We start from the raw sequence: 19,879 nt of genomic DNA, 5'->3' as shown, positions 1-19,879 counted from the left end.
GATAGCCAACTTCACAAAACTGTCCTTTGACATGCGACCCCTTCGGAAAAAAAATTAACCATAAAACTTTTAAATCATTAATTACAAAGAACTCCTTCAAAATTAGTAATAATTACTAATTAGGACAAGGATAAAATTACAAGATAAAAATACAGTGAGTGGAAAGCCAGACAGAAAACAAACATTCCATGGGGAAAGCCTCAAGCAGGCGGAAAAGCCATTGACCTTATTCTCCAGAGATGTAACAGACTCCAGAACTGCCTCCCTGCTGCCCCTATTACTGCTCTCTGTGCCAGAAACTGTCACACGCTTCTCACACTAACCTGACTATGACCGTGAAACACAGAGCTTGCCACCAACCCCAGAGACGTTTGGGAACTGTCAGCAGTAGCACCTGACACCCCAGTATGAAGGCCCAGGCTCAACTCCACACACACTGCCATCTACTTCTCTAAGACGGGACCTCTGGGAAGGGCAACTTACTTTTAAAGGATAAAATTTAGTCTGAAAGGCAAAAGAAACACTTAAGAAATGTAATTCAAAGTTCACCTTAAGATAATCACACAAGCACAGGAAATCTTTTCTGGATTAATGTATTGTAAGCTGAAGACGCCTGGGTTTGTCTCTACATTTGCTTACAGTATTGATAAGCAACTGACTTCTTAATGCCAGCATGTGGCCCCCAAGAGCCCAACCTTGTACAGCCACTCCGAAGGCTGTTCTGTATTCCACACTACTCTGACTACACGTGAGCTTTCTAAAGTCATTTTCAAATCAGTACCCGACCAGGCTATTCTATTAGTGGTTTCCTGCAGCACTTGTAGAATGAGGTTTAATTATCTGACAAAAGACTGACCCAATACCTCACTATGCAATCTTTATGTAAAATGAGTGTAAAACCTAATCTAGATGCAGGTTTACCACTTGAGTGGACATGTCTGGAAAGGACAGACAGCTTCTTTACCAGCTGCAGTAATTGGCCTTCGCTGTACACCTCCTGCCCCTACACCTCACTAGGCAAGGCACCTTACGCTACAGTGAGAAGAGTACCAGGCAGGGGAGCACCCAGGAGAACTGGATCACTATCTGACAAGCAGCCCATCAACTCAGAGAACACAGGAAATGAAGTACTGCAAACACCCACAGCAGCTCAGATCTCTGTAACAAGTGAAACCAGACTCCCACACCCTCACACCAGCGACTGTCACCTCTTGGTCAAAGGATATGGACTTTTACACTTTTTTATTATCTCCAAATTTTCAAAAGCAATCTCTTTAAATGAGGAAAAAGTACTTTTCGTTTTTAAAAGTCATCTTTCCAAAGTCATGTTGACTCCAATGCTCTGCTGCTTCCTCCCAGTGTCAGGCTGAATCCCAGCATGGCACCAAGGCAGCTTAGCCTGCCTGGCTCCTGTGCCAGGACACCTAAATGCCACCTGTGCACCAATCCCTCCTCCTGCTATAATTCCACTGAACCCTTGGCAAGCCAGCATTAAGTTCAAGCACTCGCCAGACTCCAACAATCTGCTCTCTTGTCTTGTCCCGCTGTCCTCCCAGTATAGAAGTCCCTCACTCCCCAAAGACTTGCTTCTCTACTGCCAGCTAACACTCCTCTCAGCTAGGCATGGTGTCACATGCCTGCAACCCCCAATCTGGGAAATGGAGACAGAAATTCAAGGCTTATTTGTAGTGTCTTACTTCTACTGCTATGAAGAGACACCATGATCAAGGCAGCACTGAACTGGGAACTTGGTCACACTTTCAGAGGCTGAGTCCATGGTATCATGGATTACGTGACAGCAGCAGGCAGGCATGGTGCTGAAGCAGTAGATGAGAGAGCTCCCATCTGATCACAAGCACAAGGGAGAAAGAGACTGGACGTGGTGTGGGCTTCCGAAACCCTAAAGTCCATCCTCAGTCACACACCTCCTAATCCTTCCCAAACAGTTCCAACAACTGAGGACCGAATAGTCAAATATATGAGGCTATGAATGAAGGTCATTCTGAGTCAAACTACCACACTTAGCTACACAGAAAACTTGAGGTTAAACTGGACTATATGTGCGGACTCCTCTGTCTTAAACAATGAGAGAATGAGAGAGAGAGAGAGAGAGAGAGAGAGAGAGAGAGAGAGAGAGAGAGAGAGAGAGAGCCCTCCCTCCTCATCTTCACACACAGGGAAGAAGGCCCATGATTCCAGCTTCCATGTTCCCCTCCCTCAGCCAGCTAACACTCCTTACTAAAGGACACCCCCCCTCAATAATGTGAGCCCTGAACTGATCTGCTTTCTTTCACAGGCCCCACTATAGTCAAGAAAGGTGACTGCCATTGAATTGTAAGGGTATCCACTTGCAGCCTTGTCAACCTGAGTCCCACCTGGCCAGACTTTCTATCAGGCTCCTGACTTCCTTTCCAAGGCCTGCCCAGCACACTACAGAGATGACTTCTACAGGCAGGAGCCCTCTTCCCCACCTGTCCCTGGAAGACTCCAGAAAGGAATGCCAGCTCTTTCCCAACACCCCAACAAGAAAAGACAGAGGCCCATGGAACCAAGCCGGCCTTGGCTCAGGTGGCCATGCCTGGGTGTGCGTATGCATGGGCTCATACAGCTATTGTTGAAGGGGTGCCAAGCCTTGTGGCAGTCTCCATGCAGGGCAGAGCATAACCGTGAGGACAGCTCTTTGTGCTGTCCTCACACCTGCACTGTGCACACCTGCACTGTGTGTTACCGCACACTGTATTCACCCCTGAGCTTCACACTGTATGTATGTTAACACTGCTTTAAGCAAATTAACCTTTTTAAAAGCAACCATAAAATACTATTGTTTCCAGTGTACACGGTAAGCTGACAGTTGCAGGGTTTCTTCAAATAAGCTAAACAACACCTCTTTCTTAAAGACGTGCCCGTGTCAGGAGTGGTGTTGGAATCTCTGAAAATGCAAGGCTAGCCTGGTTTATACAGTGAATTCTAAGACTACATGGGGGAAATCCTGTCTCAAAAAAAGAAGAAGGAGAAGGAGGAGAAGGAGAAGGAGAAGGAGGAGGAGGAGGAGGAGGAGGAGAAGGAGAAGGAGAAGGAGAAGGAGAAGGAGAAGGAGAAGGAGAAGGAGAAGGAGAAGGAGAAGGAGAAGAAGGAGAAGGAGAAGAGATTTTACCTCCCAGCACACACTGGGGTTTTCAACTATGTTCAGTAAGTGACTAATGTGACAAGTGTATGCATTAAGAGATCATAAAGATCTACTGCTTCTGAATTTGGTTTTCTCTACTCAATGAACTTGCTGAAGGATGTATGATCCTGTCATGACCTGGAAATACAGATTAGTTCCCAGAAAAACCTGCCTCTGGAGCCCCACAACTGACACCACCCACCTCTCATTGTCTGGACAGACATGCTCTGGCCACAGCCCTCACCTCACTACTTCCTGATGGGTATATGGGTATCCTCCCCATTCCCCAGGCTGACCACCCTAGGTGTCCCCAGCCCAGATCCCAAGACCACTTAGAGGCCTGTGCAGCTCCTGGGCCTCAAGGCCCTGGCTTAACCTTGACATCTTTTCTCTCCTGATTCTGGGCCACAGAACTACAGCAAACGAACACACAAAACCATCATCACAAACTCATGCTGATCCTTTGCCCAGAAAGCAGCTGTTCCCAGGAACACAAACAAAACACGGTAGCAGCCAATCCTCTCTTCTGACTTTGTCTGCTCCTAACCAGCACCTTGCCTGTCCAATACCCTTTCCAAGTATGTCCAGTCCCCGTTTCTGCATGCCTTACCAAGGGTCCATCAGGCCCCTGCTGCCTCTCCCCTATGCTGAAGAACTCCATCATGGCACGTGTCCTCCAAGCTGCTCTGTGTGGACTGCTCATGGGTGTCCAAGTCACTGCACACCCGTATCCCTCATACACAAGCTCTACTTCAGTCCCCATCAGCTTGCCCCAAGCCTGACCTGAAGATAGGAGGCATGGACCCCACAGCACAGCACAGCACAGCACAGCACAGCACAGCACAGCACAGCACAGCACTGACAAGGCCTGGGATTTGTGAGGTTCCGACACTGCTAGCTAGGGTCCATGCTCCATCTGTGAACTCGGATCCCAAGCCTTCATCTCCATTCTCCACAGGTGTAAAATTCTAATGTCCACCTTGACCCCCATCATGCCCACAGTTCCCAGACAAAATGCCCCATTACCAATCTGTCACTTCAATCTCATTTTCCAAAGTTTCTAATGTAAATGTTTATGATCCAAAATTAAATATGTAGCTAAAATAGTAAGGGCTTCTTTCCCAAACCCAAACTCCATAAGCCATCCCATAGTCCTCCCTGACCTCCCATGCTCACCCAGCCCTGCCCCCCCCCACCCAAACACACACCCAACACACCAACATGGCTTCAAGGCCTTCTGGGCCCAGCCCCACCTTCCTTCAACCTGCTCCACTCCAGGCCCACACGGGTCACACCGTCAAAGTGTGCCGCCCTCTAAGTCAAACCAACACCCTCCGGGACCTCTGGGGTTTGTTTACCTTCCATACGAAGCACGCTTGTGTGTTCTAACCCCATGTGTACGTTACATGCCACTTATTACATCTACTACCATTGGTAACGTAACTACTGGCCTGAGACTAAAGTGTTTTCTCACACTCAACTCAGGTTAATATTTAATAATAGCTAATTAGCTCGCTTAAAACCTTTAAATCAGCCAGATGGTGGTGGTGGTGGTGGTGGTGGCGGCGGCGGCGGCACACACCTTTAATCCCAGCACTGGGGATTAAAGGCAGGTGGATCTCTGTGAGTTGGAGGACAGTTCCAGGGCAGCCAGAGCTACACAGAGAAATCATGTATTGTAAAACTAAAGGAAAAAAAAAAAAAATCCTGTAATCATCTTAAACTTTTGGCTTTCTTGTTTCCCCAAGTCAAAGCTACTGAACCTCACATTTCTGTCCTCCTCACCCCATCTCAGCCCGGACTTCTCCCTTTCTCAGAGTCTGAACCCCTTCTGGCAGAGGCAAAGCCTATGAAAGCCAGAGCCCAGTGGATGCCAGAGTAAGGAATCGCGAGACACACTGCGGGTGCAGCACAGTCCTATGTGGAGATGGAGACATGCTAAGATGGCCTCACTTCCCATTGGTCTGTATCGAATCTGTGTCTAGAAAGCACAGAGACTGTATGGCAAATAGTAGAGGCTGCAGATACCCAGAACCCCCACACTTACAAGTTTGTACATTAACCAAAATTTAAGGCTATTCTCATGTAAATATACAAATATACAGAAGGGGAAAGCACTAAAAAATAAAGTCTTAAAAAAAAAAAGGAACTAAAAAAATACAAATCTCAACAAATTCCTGTTCAAAGAAATAAAGGGGTGACTTTAATGATCTGCATCAAACTGACATAGCAGAACAAAAAACAAAAAAACAAAAAAACAAAAAAAAGCTTTATAATTCCACAGCATTTCTAGAATTTATGAGACAGAAAAGAACAAAAACTCCAGATAAACTTACTTACTCGTTGCCTGGACAAAGGAGGGTCCCTCAGACTGGCAACATCATGTGTTAAAGGTTAAGTCTAGCCAACAACCTAACAATGGTACCCAACACTCCCTGGTTCCCAACCGGGCAAGGCTGAGGGAGGAGGAGACAAAGGCCAAGTCCTCCTCAGCTCACAAGCACACTGCTCTGCTCCTTTCTCAGAGGCCTGAAGAAAGGTAGGACAGGCCAGCTCCTCAGACCTGCCATCACAGGCACCCAAGGACAGACCGTGGGACCACTGTGAACTGTACCTTCTCTTACCTGAGTCACTCATTTTGGCCCACTGTTTAAAGAGTATAACCCTGATTTTGTGATTGCTGTGTTATAGCTTAGGCTTTTGTCAGCTGTGGTTAGGAGAACAGGGCATAACTACTAAGGATGTACTTTAAAACAATACCCACCTCTCTCAGGACCCAAAATTAACCACCATCAATATTCAGTTCCTCCATTTCCTGTTCTCCCTGGATGCCATAATGCTGTGTATCTATTATATATCCAGTATTTTCACTTAACACCATGTCCCAACTTTACACACTTCTGTAAAACATAAACTATCTAAATTATTCTGTAAGTGCATGAGATAGGGTTGTTAAGTACCTCGCTAAAGTCGCCTGTTTCTGACTTTGCCCTCATAGATACCATGTACATGGCCAGTCTCATGTCCAAGCTTCTCAATACTGGGAGTATTATACAATTCTTAATACTGCTAAACCTTCTCAGACAGCTGCCCAATGTGAGCAGTATGTCCCCTGCGTCCTCACTGGAACTAAATGCATCATTACAAATCTAATAGGCAAAAACTCTTATTATTAAAATGTTCATCTGACTGAAAACTACAGCACATGGCTTGATGAGCTAATATAAGCTGAATCCACTTCTTAAAGTCATTTGCTAAGGGTTTTTGTTATCTTTTTTCTCTTACTCTTCTATATGAAAATTCTTCAGACTACCAAGCTGAATTTTGCCATCTTCTAATTACAATTAACGTATTTTTCATATTCAAGTTTTAAATATCTGTATTTCTTTCAGTTACGTATGTATTTTTATAGTTTATGTAAGTGTGCTAGAAGTTTATTATCAAATACAGTCAGTTTAGCACAAAGATTCCAGGGAACTGGTTAACAAACAGGTCACAGGTCCAAGCGCATGAGCGCTCAGAACCATCACAGACAATAACCGTGCTTACCTGAGAAAGGCAGGCAGTGAGTCCAAAAAAAATCTGACAGGACTCTGGAGAGAAACCATTGACTCTGTCGGACAGTTATTAAGATTGCAATGAAGTAAGATGAGCACAGCCGGAACTTCACTAACACAAGCCCTGCCTGCCTACTAGGGCAGGCTCTGTCACCTCCCTCCCACTCGGAGCATTCAGAAAGTGAGACAAGCTGAAGATGACCAGAGACGGCAGAGCAGATGGAAGTAAAGCAAGAGAGGAAGCGAGCAACTGTCAGTAGAGGACATCACAAAGTCCAGCTCTCCACTCAGGTCACCACTAAGATGGACAGTGTGTTCACAGCAAACTGCCTGACTCCTACCCACTGCCTAACTACACACAATGCAGATACATGGGACAGACACACAAACACACACCCTAAAAACGCAGCACCCAGGGTGTGCTCGTCCAACGAAGGGCTCCTTCCTAGAAGAGCCTGCGTGCTCTAATTCAGACAGCACAACTCAGGGCCCTAGGATCCCTAGAATATACACTCCCAAGACCATTCCTGGCTCTAAGGTTGAGTGGACTATCCATCTGAGTTCCTTCTGAAATCTTCAAGCACTGACAAAGCAGGTCTCCCAGAAACAGGTAGTCGTCGACACAATGTCCAGAGTTCAAAACAGGTGGAAAGGACCCCTTAAGATAGGTGGGTTATGCTTAGACCTCCCTTACAGATACAATGACAAATCCTAAATGTGGGCCGCCCCTGTCCATAATAAATAGTCCTCTGCTCTGTTAGCCAAGGCCTTTCCAACTTGCCACCTAACTTCAGGGAAAACATCAACAAATCTCAGGGTGACTACCAGGCAATCTTGGGCCCTCATTCTGGTGCTTTAGGTTCCTTTATGGACAGACAGGCAAGAGCTCAAATAACCTTCCTGAGAAGGCTGGTGTCGAGAAAAGGTTCACCAGAGATGAACACTTGACTACATCTCAGAAAGGTCCACTTTTCCAAGGTTGGTTTGTCTGATTGAAACCTGTGCTTATGAAGATACAAACAACCAAGAACCCTTCACTCTTAAGACTCTGAATGAAGAATGAGAATTTCTGAGCCAGAACTGCACCCTCAAGAAGAGCTGCTAAGAGAGGAAGGCTTGAGCAGCTGAAGCCCTAGGAAGTGTCTCAGCTGAGTCCCTCTGCTCAGACTTGAGAGGAGTATGTACATTCAAAACAGCTGTGTGGCACAGCTGGAAAACCAAGTGCCTGAATGATGGTGCCGATTCCCAGGTGCCATGCCTGAACTTGAGTGTGGTTCCTGGATGGCAGAAATGATTTCCAAAATCAAGTCCTGCTTGCCTGCCTCTCCAGTGAAGTTTTATCCCAACAGAGTAAGCCAGAAGACACTAGGCCTACAGGAGGAAACAAATGGTGAGGAATATCCCAGTTGGGACCCAAGACAATCATGGGCAGTCATGAGGGAGAAATATGAGATGGCTGACACAGGTCGGGAAGAGACTACACACCGTAGAGTGAGTTTGCTTTTGGTTTTGAGACAGGGTCTCATATACTCAGGCTAGCTTGAACTCTCTTATAAAGCCAAGGATAATCTTTACTGATGCTCTTGCCTCCACCTGAGCCCTGGGATTATGGGCATGCACTAACACGCCCAATTCATGAAATCAATGCTGGGGACTGAGCCCAGGCCCTAAAATTAAGATAGCTCTTTATCAACTGAGCGGCACCCCCCCTCAACCCAGAATAAGGTCACCACCACCACTATTTTCACATCCAAAGCAAGGGCCGGGTGGGGAGTGTACAATAATAAACCTGCCATAGAATCTACTGAACTAAAAAGATGAATGCTTATCAAACCAGGAACTTCCTCTCGTGTTCTCCATGAGTCATTCATGACTTTCACACCTGACTTAATCTAAATTCTAAATCTATTTTTTGTCTAATAAACATCTTAAGAGTGAAAAGAGCTACAACTCTGGGTCCTCGCCACAACTGCTGGTCACACTTTTTGATGCAGGTAATGACGAGGAGCAGGTACACACCATTTCATACAGGATAGGAAAGAGCAGGGGACAGACGGGCAGAGGAAACGGCTAGTCCCCCTCATGAGCCACAGCATAAACCCACAGCTGTCCCCAACCTCAATGTAGAAAAGGATACGGCAGGAGAACTCCACACTGCACGGACAGAGTCACCCAGGAAGGCTGAAAAAGAAAAGAATGACACAAATCAAAAACCATTCATAATCTGTGTCCAAAATGACATGACTTCACTAGTAGTGGCTTCTGGAAATTAGAAGGCTCTGTTGTGACCCATTACAGACATACCTGCGTAACACAAGAACAAGGAAGCATGCCAGGCGTTGGTGGCGCACGCCTTTAATCCCAGCACTCTGGAAGCAGAGGCAGGCGGATCTCTATGAGTTCGAGGCCAGCCTGGTCTCCAGAGTGTCAGGATAGGCTCCAAAGCTACACAGAGTACACAGAGAAACCCTGTCTCAAAAAACAAACAAAACAAAAAACAAAAAAAACAAAAACAAGGAAGCAGCAACCAAAGATCATGTGCCCAAACCACGCACCCCAGTTCCAAAATGAAGTAGCCACTGCACTCCTTAGGCTTGTGACAGATACCTAAGTTTAGGTTCACACTCTAATCGCTGCCTGCCTCACCCACCAGCTCTGCCCAGTCAAAGAACAGACTAAATTCACAAGGTCTTGGTATTATTTAAAGCCAAGGATATACAATATTTTACAAAACATTAAAAAATTAAAAAAAAACAAGCAAGCAAACATAAAAACCTTCTTCTAATCTTAGGAATTCCAAATTTATATTCATTACAATAGGTGAACTAACAGCTATCTTCTGGGTACTTTATATTCTTGGAAAATTAGCTCACCTTATATTTCTAATTCAATTTTAATAATTAGACCAACTGTTACTATTCTAATAACTCTATTTCAAGAAATGACAAGCTGAAAGTCTAGCAATGGTGCCTGTTAGCCTGCTGACTCTGAGAAGCTTGGACAAACAAAACATATTCAACTGCTCACTACTGAGGCAGCATTGTAGTCAGCAAAATACATTCCAAATCTGTGCAGAGACGGTGCAAAACTCAGGGCAGACAGTGAACAGGAAGAATATAGTCTTTCCCCTCATGCTGATCAGTAAGGTAGACTTGACCATAGTGTCCACCTTACTGCCTTCAGACCCAGAGTGCACCCCACTTAAATTACATGTATTTTAAGTGATACATGTAATTCTTTTCTTTCTTTCTTCTTGGGTTGAGATAGGGTCTCATGAATCCCAGGATGGACTCAAACTTGATATATAGCCAAAGCTGGCCTTGAATTTGTGACCATACTAGAATTCCAGGCCTCTACCACTATGCCTGACTAAAGTCTGTTTGTTCTCTATGACAAGAACAGTATATTTTACAAAATGAAGACTGGCTGTATCTGGGGTAATTTCACCAGAGGCATGAGACGACTTACTGAATAGTACAGCACTCTGGCAAAAAGTCCCTGCCATTTCCTTGCTTTAACCAACACTGCTCCCTACTGTCTGATAATCCTGATTTGATTCCAATGAAATCTAGGTACAGGGTCAACAGCAATAACCTGTCCTGGACCAGGCATGGGGGGTGCAAGTCTGTATCCCTTGCAATAGATTTGGCAAGGTAGGAGAACAAGGCCTAGACCACATACCAAGAAAAAAACAAAACAAACTTTGTGGCCAACTCTTCTGAATTCAGAACGTCTTCTCATGGCCAAACTTTCTTCCCAACAGGGTCACCCAGAAGGCACGAGAACCTGTGGAACTACAACTGAGCTTACAGGAGCATTCCCAGAAACAGTACTGCCAGCTGTCATGTAGCCTGCACCCAGACGGCTGTCACAGCCTGCAGCAATGTACTATGAGAAGTATGGACTGAAAAATGGTGGCACTTTTCTTCTGTTCAGTGGGAAGAAGCCATGGGAACCCCAAAGTGCACTCAGCTTCGAAGCCCCAGAGAGCCTTCGCAAGACTGAGTAGGGTTCCTCATTCCAAGCAAAGGAGGGCCACCTCTCCAGGCACCAGACTAGTGAAAAGCTAGGCCCACTTGTGAAGCAGAATGGAAACAGGCTAGAGATGGCTCAGCTGTCAGGAGCACTGGCTGCTCTTCCATAACCCCAGGTTTGACTCCCAGCATCCATATGGTGGCTCATAACCATCTGTAACATCAGTCCCAGGGAACTCAATGCCCTGATCTGGCCTCCCCAAGAACTAGGTACATTCATGGTACACAGACACACATGCACGGAAAACACTCATACAAATAAAATATTAATTTTCAAAAAGTTAGAATCTAGGTTGTGATGGTTTGGATTAAGAATGGTTCCCATAAGCTCATATATTTGAATGTTTAGTCATCAGGGAGTGGCACTATTTGAGAAGGATTAGGAGGTGTGGCCTTACTGGAGGAAGTGTGTCACTGTGGGTGGGCTTTTAGGTTTCAAGTTCTCTCTTTGCCTATGAATCAGGACGTAGCTCTCAGCTACTTCCAGCACCTGCCTGCATGTCACCATACTCCCACTAAATCTCTGAAACCATAAGCACGCCCCCAGTTAAACACTTACCTTGACCACAGTGTCTCTTCACAGCAATAGAACAGTGACTACGACAGAAGTCTAAGCCAAAGAGCATGCCCTGCCTCTGGGGGTCAAGCCTCAGCCACCCCCAACCCCCATCCCCAGCTAAATCCACATTCCAGCACCTGCACAGGATCAAGGACAGGTCTCAGCTCAGACTCAGGAGAGGGCAGGAAGTGCCCCCAAAGATTCAACTGAAAGTCAGCTCTGAGAAGCCTGTCGCCCTGTGACAAAACACAACAGTTGCTGGCTAACACGGGCACTGCCGCAAATAACAAGTGCACTGGGATGCTGACATGGGTCACCTATTCAAGAACTACAGTCAACGCAGGTAGACTGTGAGACAGCGCACAGTCTGTCATGACGGAACCGTGTAGTTTTTAGAAATGCAGCGGCCATATTGTACACATGAGGGACAAAAGCAGGCCCACTTGCTTTGATATCACCATTCTGAAATGTCACCTTTTAACTGCAAACTCCTCTTGCAGGATGAAATGACCTGCACTGCACGCTGGATCACTGATCCTATACACAGTGTTGTCTGGCAGTTTCATTACATTTTATCAGGTGGTTTTACCCAAGTATTTACCTATTGTTCATTTTCCTTTTATTTTCCCTTTACATGTCAGCAGCTTCAGCAATTTATATTTGCTTTTGTTTTGGTGCTAAGAACCCAGGCCTCATGTAAACTAGACACTGCCCTGCCACCGGGCCACACCCTTAATTCCTAGGTACAAATGTATATGTGTTGTGTGTGTGTGTGTGTGTGTGTGTGAGAGAGAGAGAGAGAGAGAGAGAGAGAGAGAGAGAGAGAGAGAGAGAGAGAGAGAGAGATGCATATGTGTGCACCTGTGCACACACGCAGAGGTCAGAGACACATCAGGTATCCTACTCTATCACTCTCCACTCTAGTCCTTGAAACAGTCTCTTACTGGCTGGTGGTCAGGGAACCCCAGCAATCCTCCTGCCTCCATCCTCCCCTAGTACTGGGTTACAGACATACGCTGCCATGCATATTTTTCATGGGTGCTAGGAATCAGACTCAGGTCCTCATACAAGCAAGCTCTGTTACCCACCTCATCATTCATCTCCCCAGCTCTGATTATTAAATCATGTGATAAGCTATCTTACACATGAATTTTATTTCAGAAACTAAGGGAGTAACACAAAGTTTATTGCAAAGGGAGACTTGGGGCCAAATGTGCTAAGATCCATCACTATACTTGGTCTGGCAACAGTGACCTAGGCCCAACAACATGTTTGAAAGGTAACCCTTTCCCTCTTAATCTATATGAGACACGCAAGCACTTTACTATACAATGGCTAACAGAAATCAAGCTCCCAAGAAGGGAGGGCTAAGATGCAAACCCAAGAAACCTGCCCTGGCTCACAGCCAGACATCTGGCAAGCTTTAGCAAGAAGGACAGGTGAAGTGCCCAGGAACCAAGCTGAGCACCAATCTTCAGAGACATAGTGGGCCTGAGCAAGCACAGGTGTTGATGTCCATATGTGACCGCTGGATTTACTGCCACAAATGAATCGTTCTCTGATGTGGTAGCTTCCTCAGCAGACCACCTTTCAAGCTCATTTTCAAAAGTCAAGTGTGCAAGCCTGCAAAGTTTTCTAGCTCCTAGATGCTGTGAGGGTACCATATCCAACAGACAGTCAGCCCCTCAACAGCTGCTCTGATACAGTCATTTCACTCCTGCTGTTGTGGAACCATGGCCACTTACTTGTTTGCCTCTTAAAGTAAAGCACTGAACACTAAGAAGACGGCAGTGGTAGCAGGTAAGGAACAAACTGAAAGGCCACCACAGAAGTAACACGAGTCACATATAAACATCCTGACTTACCAGTTCCCACAGTACGGTATGCAGGTGAACAAAAGCCACAAAGTGCTCACCAGCTGAAGTCCCACATTCTACAAACAAGTGCCCTAATTCAGGCTGAAGATCAGTCCAGATGGCCACCAGGTGGACAGCTAGTACAGTGAGCCACCATGGGAGATGAGGGCAGTTAGCAGGGCAGAGGCCTTCTCCCTTCAGCTACCCAGCTGGAAATCAAGACCACTGGCCACCAGGGAAAGGATAGCTGCCTTTAGAAGCTTCTGGAATCAAATGTCTTCTTACGATATTAAACACCTATCTGACAAGACAGCGAAGCCATTTCCTAGGACAGGTTTCCTAAGCCAGAGAATTGGCAGGAAGTGATAGCAAGAGAGTACTCCCACACTGACCAGGAACTACTTACACAGCAACCTTGCCATGTAGTCATGGAACCACAAGTCCCAAAGTTAAACCTGGCGACTAAAGTTTAAGGGCTTCATTCACCTGACGACACCCCACTTAGCCCTGGCTCACTGGCACCAAGCCTGGCAAAAAGCCCTGCTAGAGGGCCAAGGCACTTCTGGGGAGACACATGACGAAAGGCAGAGGCTGGGACTTTCTACTGACCTTTACAACAGGCAAGTCAAAGACCTCCCGGGCTTCTCCCACCTCAGGGTTATCCCCATCCTCTGAAATGATGTGTGAGGCTAGGGCATTGTATGAGACTTCCTTGGCTTTCCCAGCTTTAAGAAGCTGAATAACCTAAGAAAACAAAACAAACAACACAATTAATTAAAGAAAATACTGTATTGCCTTCCTGATCAAAGAAGTCATAATTAGCAATAACAGAAACATTTAAGAGAAACACCCTGTCCCCTACAGAGAGGCCTCTTCCTGAGTGATAAAACCAATGAAATGCTTTTAGACCATAAAATGCAGGAACAGCCCAAGTCTTAGAGGTGTAGTGGCCAGCTACTAGCCATCTGCTGTCCTCCAGACAGGGTACACCAGGACACAACAGCACAAGCTGAGCTCTATTGAGTACCTGTTCCAGGTCTCCAACCCAAAGGCTGAGGAGTGGCACTTCCACCACAGTTAGGAAGTTTCTGGAGGTGGAGAATCCTGACTTGTAGATGCTCATCAGGCACTGAGGGAGGCCCAGCAGAGGAGCTCAGATACAACCATGGACAGTGTAGTCTTGGGTACTATGCTCAACAGTTTTCCTTAAGGAAGATGGCACCAACAGATCTTACAGATGGATATAACATAGGAGTACATAGGTCGGCCATGTGCCCAGAGAGACTAGCTAAGACACAACTGTGAGAAGCAGGTTACTAAAGAAATTGTCGGTAGCAGCAAAAGGAAAACAGGACAGAATTAACCAGACAGGGTACAAACATAACAGAAAAGCCAAGATGAAAATGCTAGCATCTTCCGGGAGAATGATCAGAAGCAGAGAGGGGACGGGCACACTACTCTTTGGTCTCATGTGATACCTGGTGAGAGACCTCCAGTTACACCTAGAGAGGACCTTGGCTCTCCAGAGATCATAACTACCTGTTACAGATGGGAATCAAAGTTCTCAGAGCCACTGAGGCAGCCACCTGGATGCCAAATGCTTAGGACTCATCAGAGACACATGGAGCTAAGAGAAGCATCAGAGGAGGGCAGCTTGACATGGGAGTGCAGGCCAGAGTCAAGGAAGAGCCATAGGAAGCACGGTGTCTAGGATAGTCTGCTGAGTATTATTTAAGAACCGGAGCAACCCAGGAAGTGTGTACCTGCTGCATGGAAAGTCAAGTCACCAGTCTCCAGCCATGAGCCATCCGGCCTGGACCCCAAGCATCTTTACTTTCACCTATGAACTCCACCCACCTGCTGCAGCCTGCATTACCTTCAGGAGCATGCACACAGCCCCCACCTTCTCAGGTCCCATTGCTTTCTATTCATGACAAATTTCCAGGAACAAGTCTCACTTTGCTGTCCATCTTTTCCATGTATTAGCTCCTTAACTCCCTGCGGCGGAAAACCCTTCCCAGCAAACTATGCAAAGTCAGGTTGCAGACACAAAGGACACCAAAACTTCTTCCCAAACTGCATATTACTAACTCTGTCTCAGAGAAGCCACCTTGTAACTCCGCCCAGTGACCATCAGGACACATGCCAAGTATATATAAACGCCTTCAATTAACTAGCACATGCATTCCACACAGAGAAAACAACTTCTTGTGCTCAATAACTGCTTAGTGAAGCTTCTACGGCACCTACACCTGTCCGTAGGATGCAGCCGTTCAGTGATGTCTTCTACAGCACACTGTGTGCCAGGCCCAACGTGTACCAGGCCCAATGCCCAGGCTGTACTGGGAGTGCTCACCACCTGTGAGCTTCCTCAACCAGTATCACAAGACTCAGGGAATAGGTGCCCTGGCTCTAAACCTTTTAGAAAACACACTATTTCAGATTACAAGGGCATGCCAGGGAGATTTTTTTTAAGCACTCAGATTTCACACATAGTTGGGCAGTTCGGTGTGTTCCTGGTTTCAAGTGACATTTGGTCCAGGTCTCTTGTAAGAGCCAAAGTCCTAAAATGAAAAATAAGACGGGGGAAGAGAAGAGTGTGGTACTGGGAGGATCATCAGTACTGGAAAAAGTCAGTTACAAGCACTCATCCTCATCACTCTGGAGCCAACCAGGAGTCTCAACGACTAAGACCCAGTAGATCTCTGTTACTAGGATACAGGTACGAGCCTCTGAAAGGCCACGTTCACCGGCTCTTAGACAATTCCTTCCTTGGGACACCGAAGGCGACACAACTGTACGCATAGTTTAGGAAAGAAAATGTTTGGGACACCGTCCTATAGATTACCACGACCACAGGCAGTGTCCTGGGGATGGATCCAAACCCATGGCTGCTCGCACGGATCACTGTGACCCTAAGGGTCGGGTACCTTCCGCACCTACCGTACATTCCACCCTTAGGGAAAACCAGGGGCCGAGAGGACAGGGCCCTCTACAAGGGACGCTCTCGGCAGGGCCCCGCAGGATGCTCGGCCGGCGGCCGCACCGAGTCGGTGCTCGCGAGGCTCCTTCCGCGGCCCTTCGCGGCCCGGCGTGCCCCGCGGCTCCGGCTCGGAGTCCTGCAGGGCGTGCGCGCGCCGAAACAGGGGAAGGCACGACGGAGGGGCCCCGTGCGGGCGGTACCTGCGGGTCGATGTCGCCCACCGCGTAGTACTTGACCTCGCGGAACAGATCCTCCGGAACTTCGGGCGCCGGCTCCGACATGATCGCGGTGGCGCGGCGGCGCCCGGCCCCGCGTCACCCGGCCCGCCGCGCCCAGCGCCCGCAGCGAGGCCAACCGCTCGGCCGCACAGCCCGGCCCGCAGCCGCCGCCGCACTCCGACCGGCACCCCCCGCCCGCCCGAGGCCCGGAGCGCGGGAGCAGCGCGCGCCCTGAGGCACGTACCAGCGCGCCGGGCCGGCAGGGGGGGCACGCGAGGCTGCCCGCGGAACAGCGCCCCTGCCACCGCCGTCCCGGGCCCCAGGGCGGGTGCCGGGTAATATCTCGAGCCGCACATGGCAGCCCTGCGCCGAGACCGCCAAGTTCCAAGTTCCCCGAGACCGAGGAGCGCGGACGCGGGGAGCCTGAGCCCCCTACACGGTCGCGGTGGACCGGTCAGGGGGCGGGGCCTGGGCGGGGCTCCCGTCACCCCGCGCGGCCACCGGCGGCGCATGCGCGAGGGGGCGGGGCCTCCCCTCCCCGGAGAGCGGCTTGCACAGCCCCGCGGACGCGGTGGTGTCGTCGTCGTCGCCGCCGCCACCGCTCCTGCCGCGGGGCGCACGGTCAGGCCTCGGGCCGGGCGGCCCCGGTTTCTTTCGTCCGCTCCTTTCGCTTCTGCCGCGGCAGTCGGCCCGGGATAGAGCCTCGGGGAGGCAGCTCGAGAGCGAAGTAGAGACGACGCCAGGGCTCAGCAGACAAAAGTGGCTGCGGCCAAGCTGAGTTCGATCCCCGGGACCCACGTGGCGGAAAGCGAGAGCCGGCTCCCGCAGGTCGTTCTCTGACCTCCACCGTGGCACACACACACACACACTAAATAAATGTGAATTTTTCTATAGGGATTGGGGTTTTCCCGGCATATATGCATGTGCCTGGTACCCGAAGAGGGCTTCAGATCCCCTGGAACTGGAGTTACCGTGTGGGTGGTACTGGAGAGCGCCAAGGGTTCTTAACTGCTGAGCCATCCAACCCTCAGGCAATTTAGTTTTTAAAGGTAAACAGCAAAATTCATGAAAGTTATCCCCACGGGTGTTGTCTATATTAAATGTGTTGTGCAGAGTTACAGGAAGCAATGTCAAGTTGAAACTTTGGCTGGGTTTTCACAGAATGACCACTGCGGTGATACTGTTCATTAGTCAAGCTGTTTGTTTTCTGTGACCTATGTGCAGATCGAGTCTGGTGTTCCTAGATTTCCGCAAACGAATAAAAGAGCAGGGCCGTTTTGTTTGATAACCTTTAGAGAACAAGCACTCTGCTTACTGCTAATAATATTTCAGTAAATAATATATGTATGTAATATAGTATTTATATTCCTCTACAAAAAGTTAGGTAAACTAAGTTTAGTTTTTTTAAAAAAAAAAAATGCCAAGTGTGAAGGACTGGAGAGATGGTTCGGCAGCTAAGAACACTGGTTGCAGTATCAGAGGACCCAGATTTGATTGATTCCCAGCACCCACATGGCAGCTCACAAACACCTGTAACTCCAGTTCCAGGAGCTCCAGTACCCTTCTGGCCTCGGAGAACACTGCAAGCACCAGGTGCACAGACATACAGGCAAAAAAATGAAAAGTGAAACTCAGAAAAAAAAAAAATGATAATAAATCTGGTGCTGGAAATTAGACCCAGTCTACAGTGGGAAACCAAAGTAGGTTATTGAGATAGTATTTGCCAAGGCTCTTTGGGAGTCAATTGTGTGGGTTTCTGTGTTATGAATGTTGTATGTGCATGGAAGGTTCCAACTATCTATACCTCTAGTTCCAGGAGTTCTGAGTCCCTCTTCTGGCCTCCGAGATCATCAGGCATGCAGGTGGCACACATACAAATGATGCAGGCAAACAGAAAATAAATCACCAGGCAGTGGTGGTGCCACCTTTAATCCCAGCACTCTGGAGGCAGAGGCAGGCGGGTCTCTGTGTTCCAGGCCAGCCAAGACTACACAGATGAGGTTCATGTGTGCCCGAAGAACTGGGGGGGGGGAGTCTCCTTTTTTAATGAAGCAAAGCTACAGTTAATTAAGAAAAAGGGTTTTAAACAGCAGGGTGGTGCTTGCCTGTAATCCCAGCAGCACACCGGGGGGTGAATGTAGAAGGAGTGAAGTTCAAGGCCAACCTAGGTTATATACAAGGCCAGTCTTGAGCAACACAAGACCCTGTCTTAAAAGAAGAAACATTGGCTAAGGGAGACATGTAAGAAGAAGGTAGGACGTGGGTACAAGCATCTCAAGAGAGCCTCATTCAAGTGTCAAGGGTGGCATTTTCCAATGCTGTACTGCTGAAAGAATTTAAAAGATTAAATTCCTTTAGTATTCTTTTAAAAGTTAGTAAGGTCACACTCTACAGCCTAAATTGAGATCAAACTATTGATGTTCCTTCCTGCCCCCACCTCCTGAGATTATGGTGGTGCACCACCACATCTAGACAGACTGCATTGTTTTGTTTTGTTTTAAGAAAAACCCTTTACAGTCCAGGTCTTTTATTTCTTTTTGTACATTAGGCCATGAATTCATATGGGATGGGCTCCAGCAGCTCAGGCTCCTTCCCGTTAGTCCTCACAAAGTGTGCCTCTCTGGGTGGCGCAGGCTGGCGCTTCAGCTGAATGAACCCAGGTGCCCTTCTCCTTGGCTTCCTTCTTCTGGCTGTTTTCCTTCACCCGCCTCAGGAAGATGCCTCTGCTCTTAGAGTGCTTGATGTGTTCAATCCGAACATTAATCCTCTTGGCAAGAATCTTGCCCTTAACTTGCTTGTTTACAATGATGCCCACGGCATGCTGGGTGACACTGTAGACTCTTCCTACAGTTTGCCGTGGTAACATGGGGCATTCCTTTTTGAACAGTGCCCATTCCCTTGATGTCTACAATGCCAAAGGACAGCTCCATGCTTCCTAAAAGGCCTAGAGAACATGTATCAAGTGCCCCTCCTCTTGCCCTTTGTGTTCGTCATTTTGGCGAGTCGCTGGAAGATGGCTGCCGCGGCCAAAAGCAACAGAATGCTTTTTATCTAGAAGATATTTCTTTAGTGATTAAGATTGTTAGATGGGGCCAGGTATAGTGATACACACCTTTAGTTAGTCCCGGAACTTGAGAGGCAGAGATAGGCAGATCTCTGTGAGCTCCAGGTCAGCCTGGTTTACATAGGAAGTTACAGGACAGCCAGGGCTACACGGTGAAATCTTGTGCCAATAAATAAATAAGCTTCTTGGGTGGTTCTGAGTGGCACTGCAGAGAGTTACAGGTTTAGACAAGGTCAAAGCAATCTTTATTCTTCTGGGTCAGAGGGAAGTCACCAGGGTATATTTTGACTATAGACATGGCTCCTAATCTAAGTGAGATTTCCTTTTTAAATTTAAATTTTATTTATTTGTAATGTATATACACATGTTTGGTGAATGGGAGCATGGTCCTTTTCTACTGCTGTGATAAAAGCACCATAACTAAAAGGAATCTATAGAAGGG

General features: G+C 47.6%; 1 protein-coding gene and 1 pseudogene across 1 annotated transcript in view; both read right to left on the bottom strand.

Annotated features, from left to right (window-relative positions):
• The window catches only part of Paxip1 (PAX interacting protein 1), a 46,262-nt gene extending 29,695 nt beyond the window's left edge, over positions 1 to 16,567 (bottom strand). The window contains exons 1-4 of the mRNA XM_035449057.1: positions 16,356 to 16,567; positions 13,782 to 13,916; positions 8,861 to 8,904; positions 6,716 to 6,779 (exon numbers count right to left, since the gene is read on the bottom strand). Coding sequence (XP_035304948.1) covers positions 6,716 to 6,779; positions 8,861 to 8,904; positions 13,782 to 13,916; positions 16,356 to 16,436 — 324 coding nt within the window. The 5' untranslated portion in view covers positions 16,437 to 16,567. The remainder of the gene's footprint in view (positions 1 to 6,715; positions 6,780 to 8,860; positions 8,905 to 13,781; positions 13,917 to 16,355) is intronic.
• Positions 16,568 to 18,879: 2,312 nt separating this feature from the next.
• LOC100772825 lies at positions 18,880 to 19,403 on the bottom strand (annotated as a pseudogene).
• Between the last annotated feature and the right edge of the window lie 476 nt (positions 19,404 to 19,879).

The sequence above is a fragment of the Cricetulus griseus genome, chromosome 8 (assembly GCF_003668045.3).
Source record: "Cricetulus griseus strain 17A/GY chromosome 8, alternate assembly CriGri-PICRH-1.0, whole genome shotgun sequence".
Lineage (NCBI taxonomy): Eukaryota > Metazoa > Chordata > Mammalia > Rodentia > Cricetidae > Cricetulus > Cricetulus griseus.
Note: the sequence above shows the minus strand (reverse complement) of the source record. Positions and strands in the feature narration are given on the sequence as shown.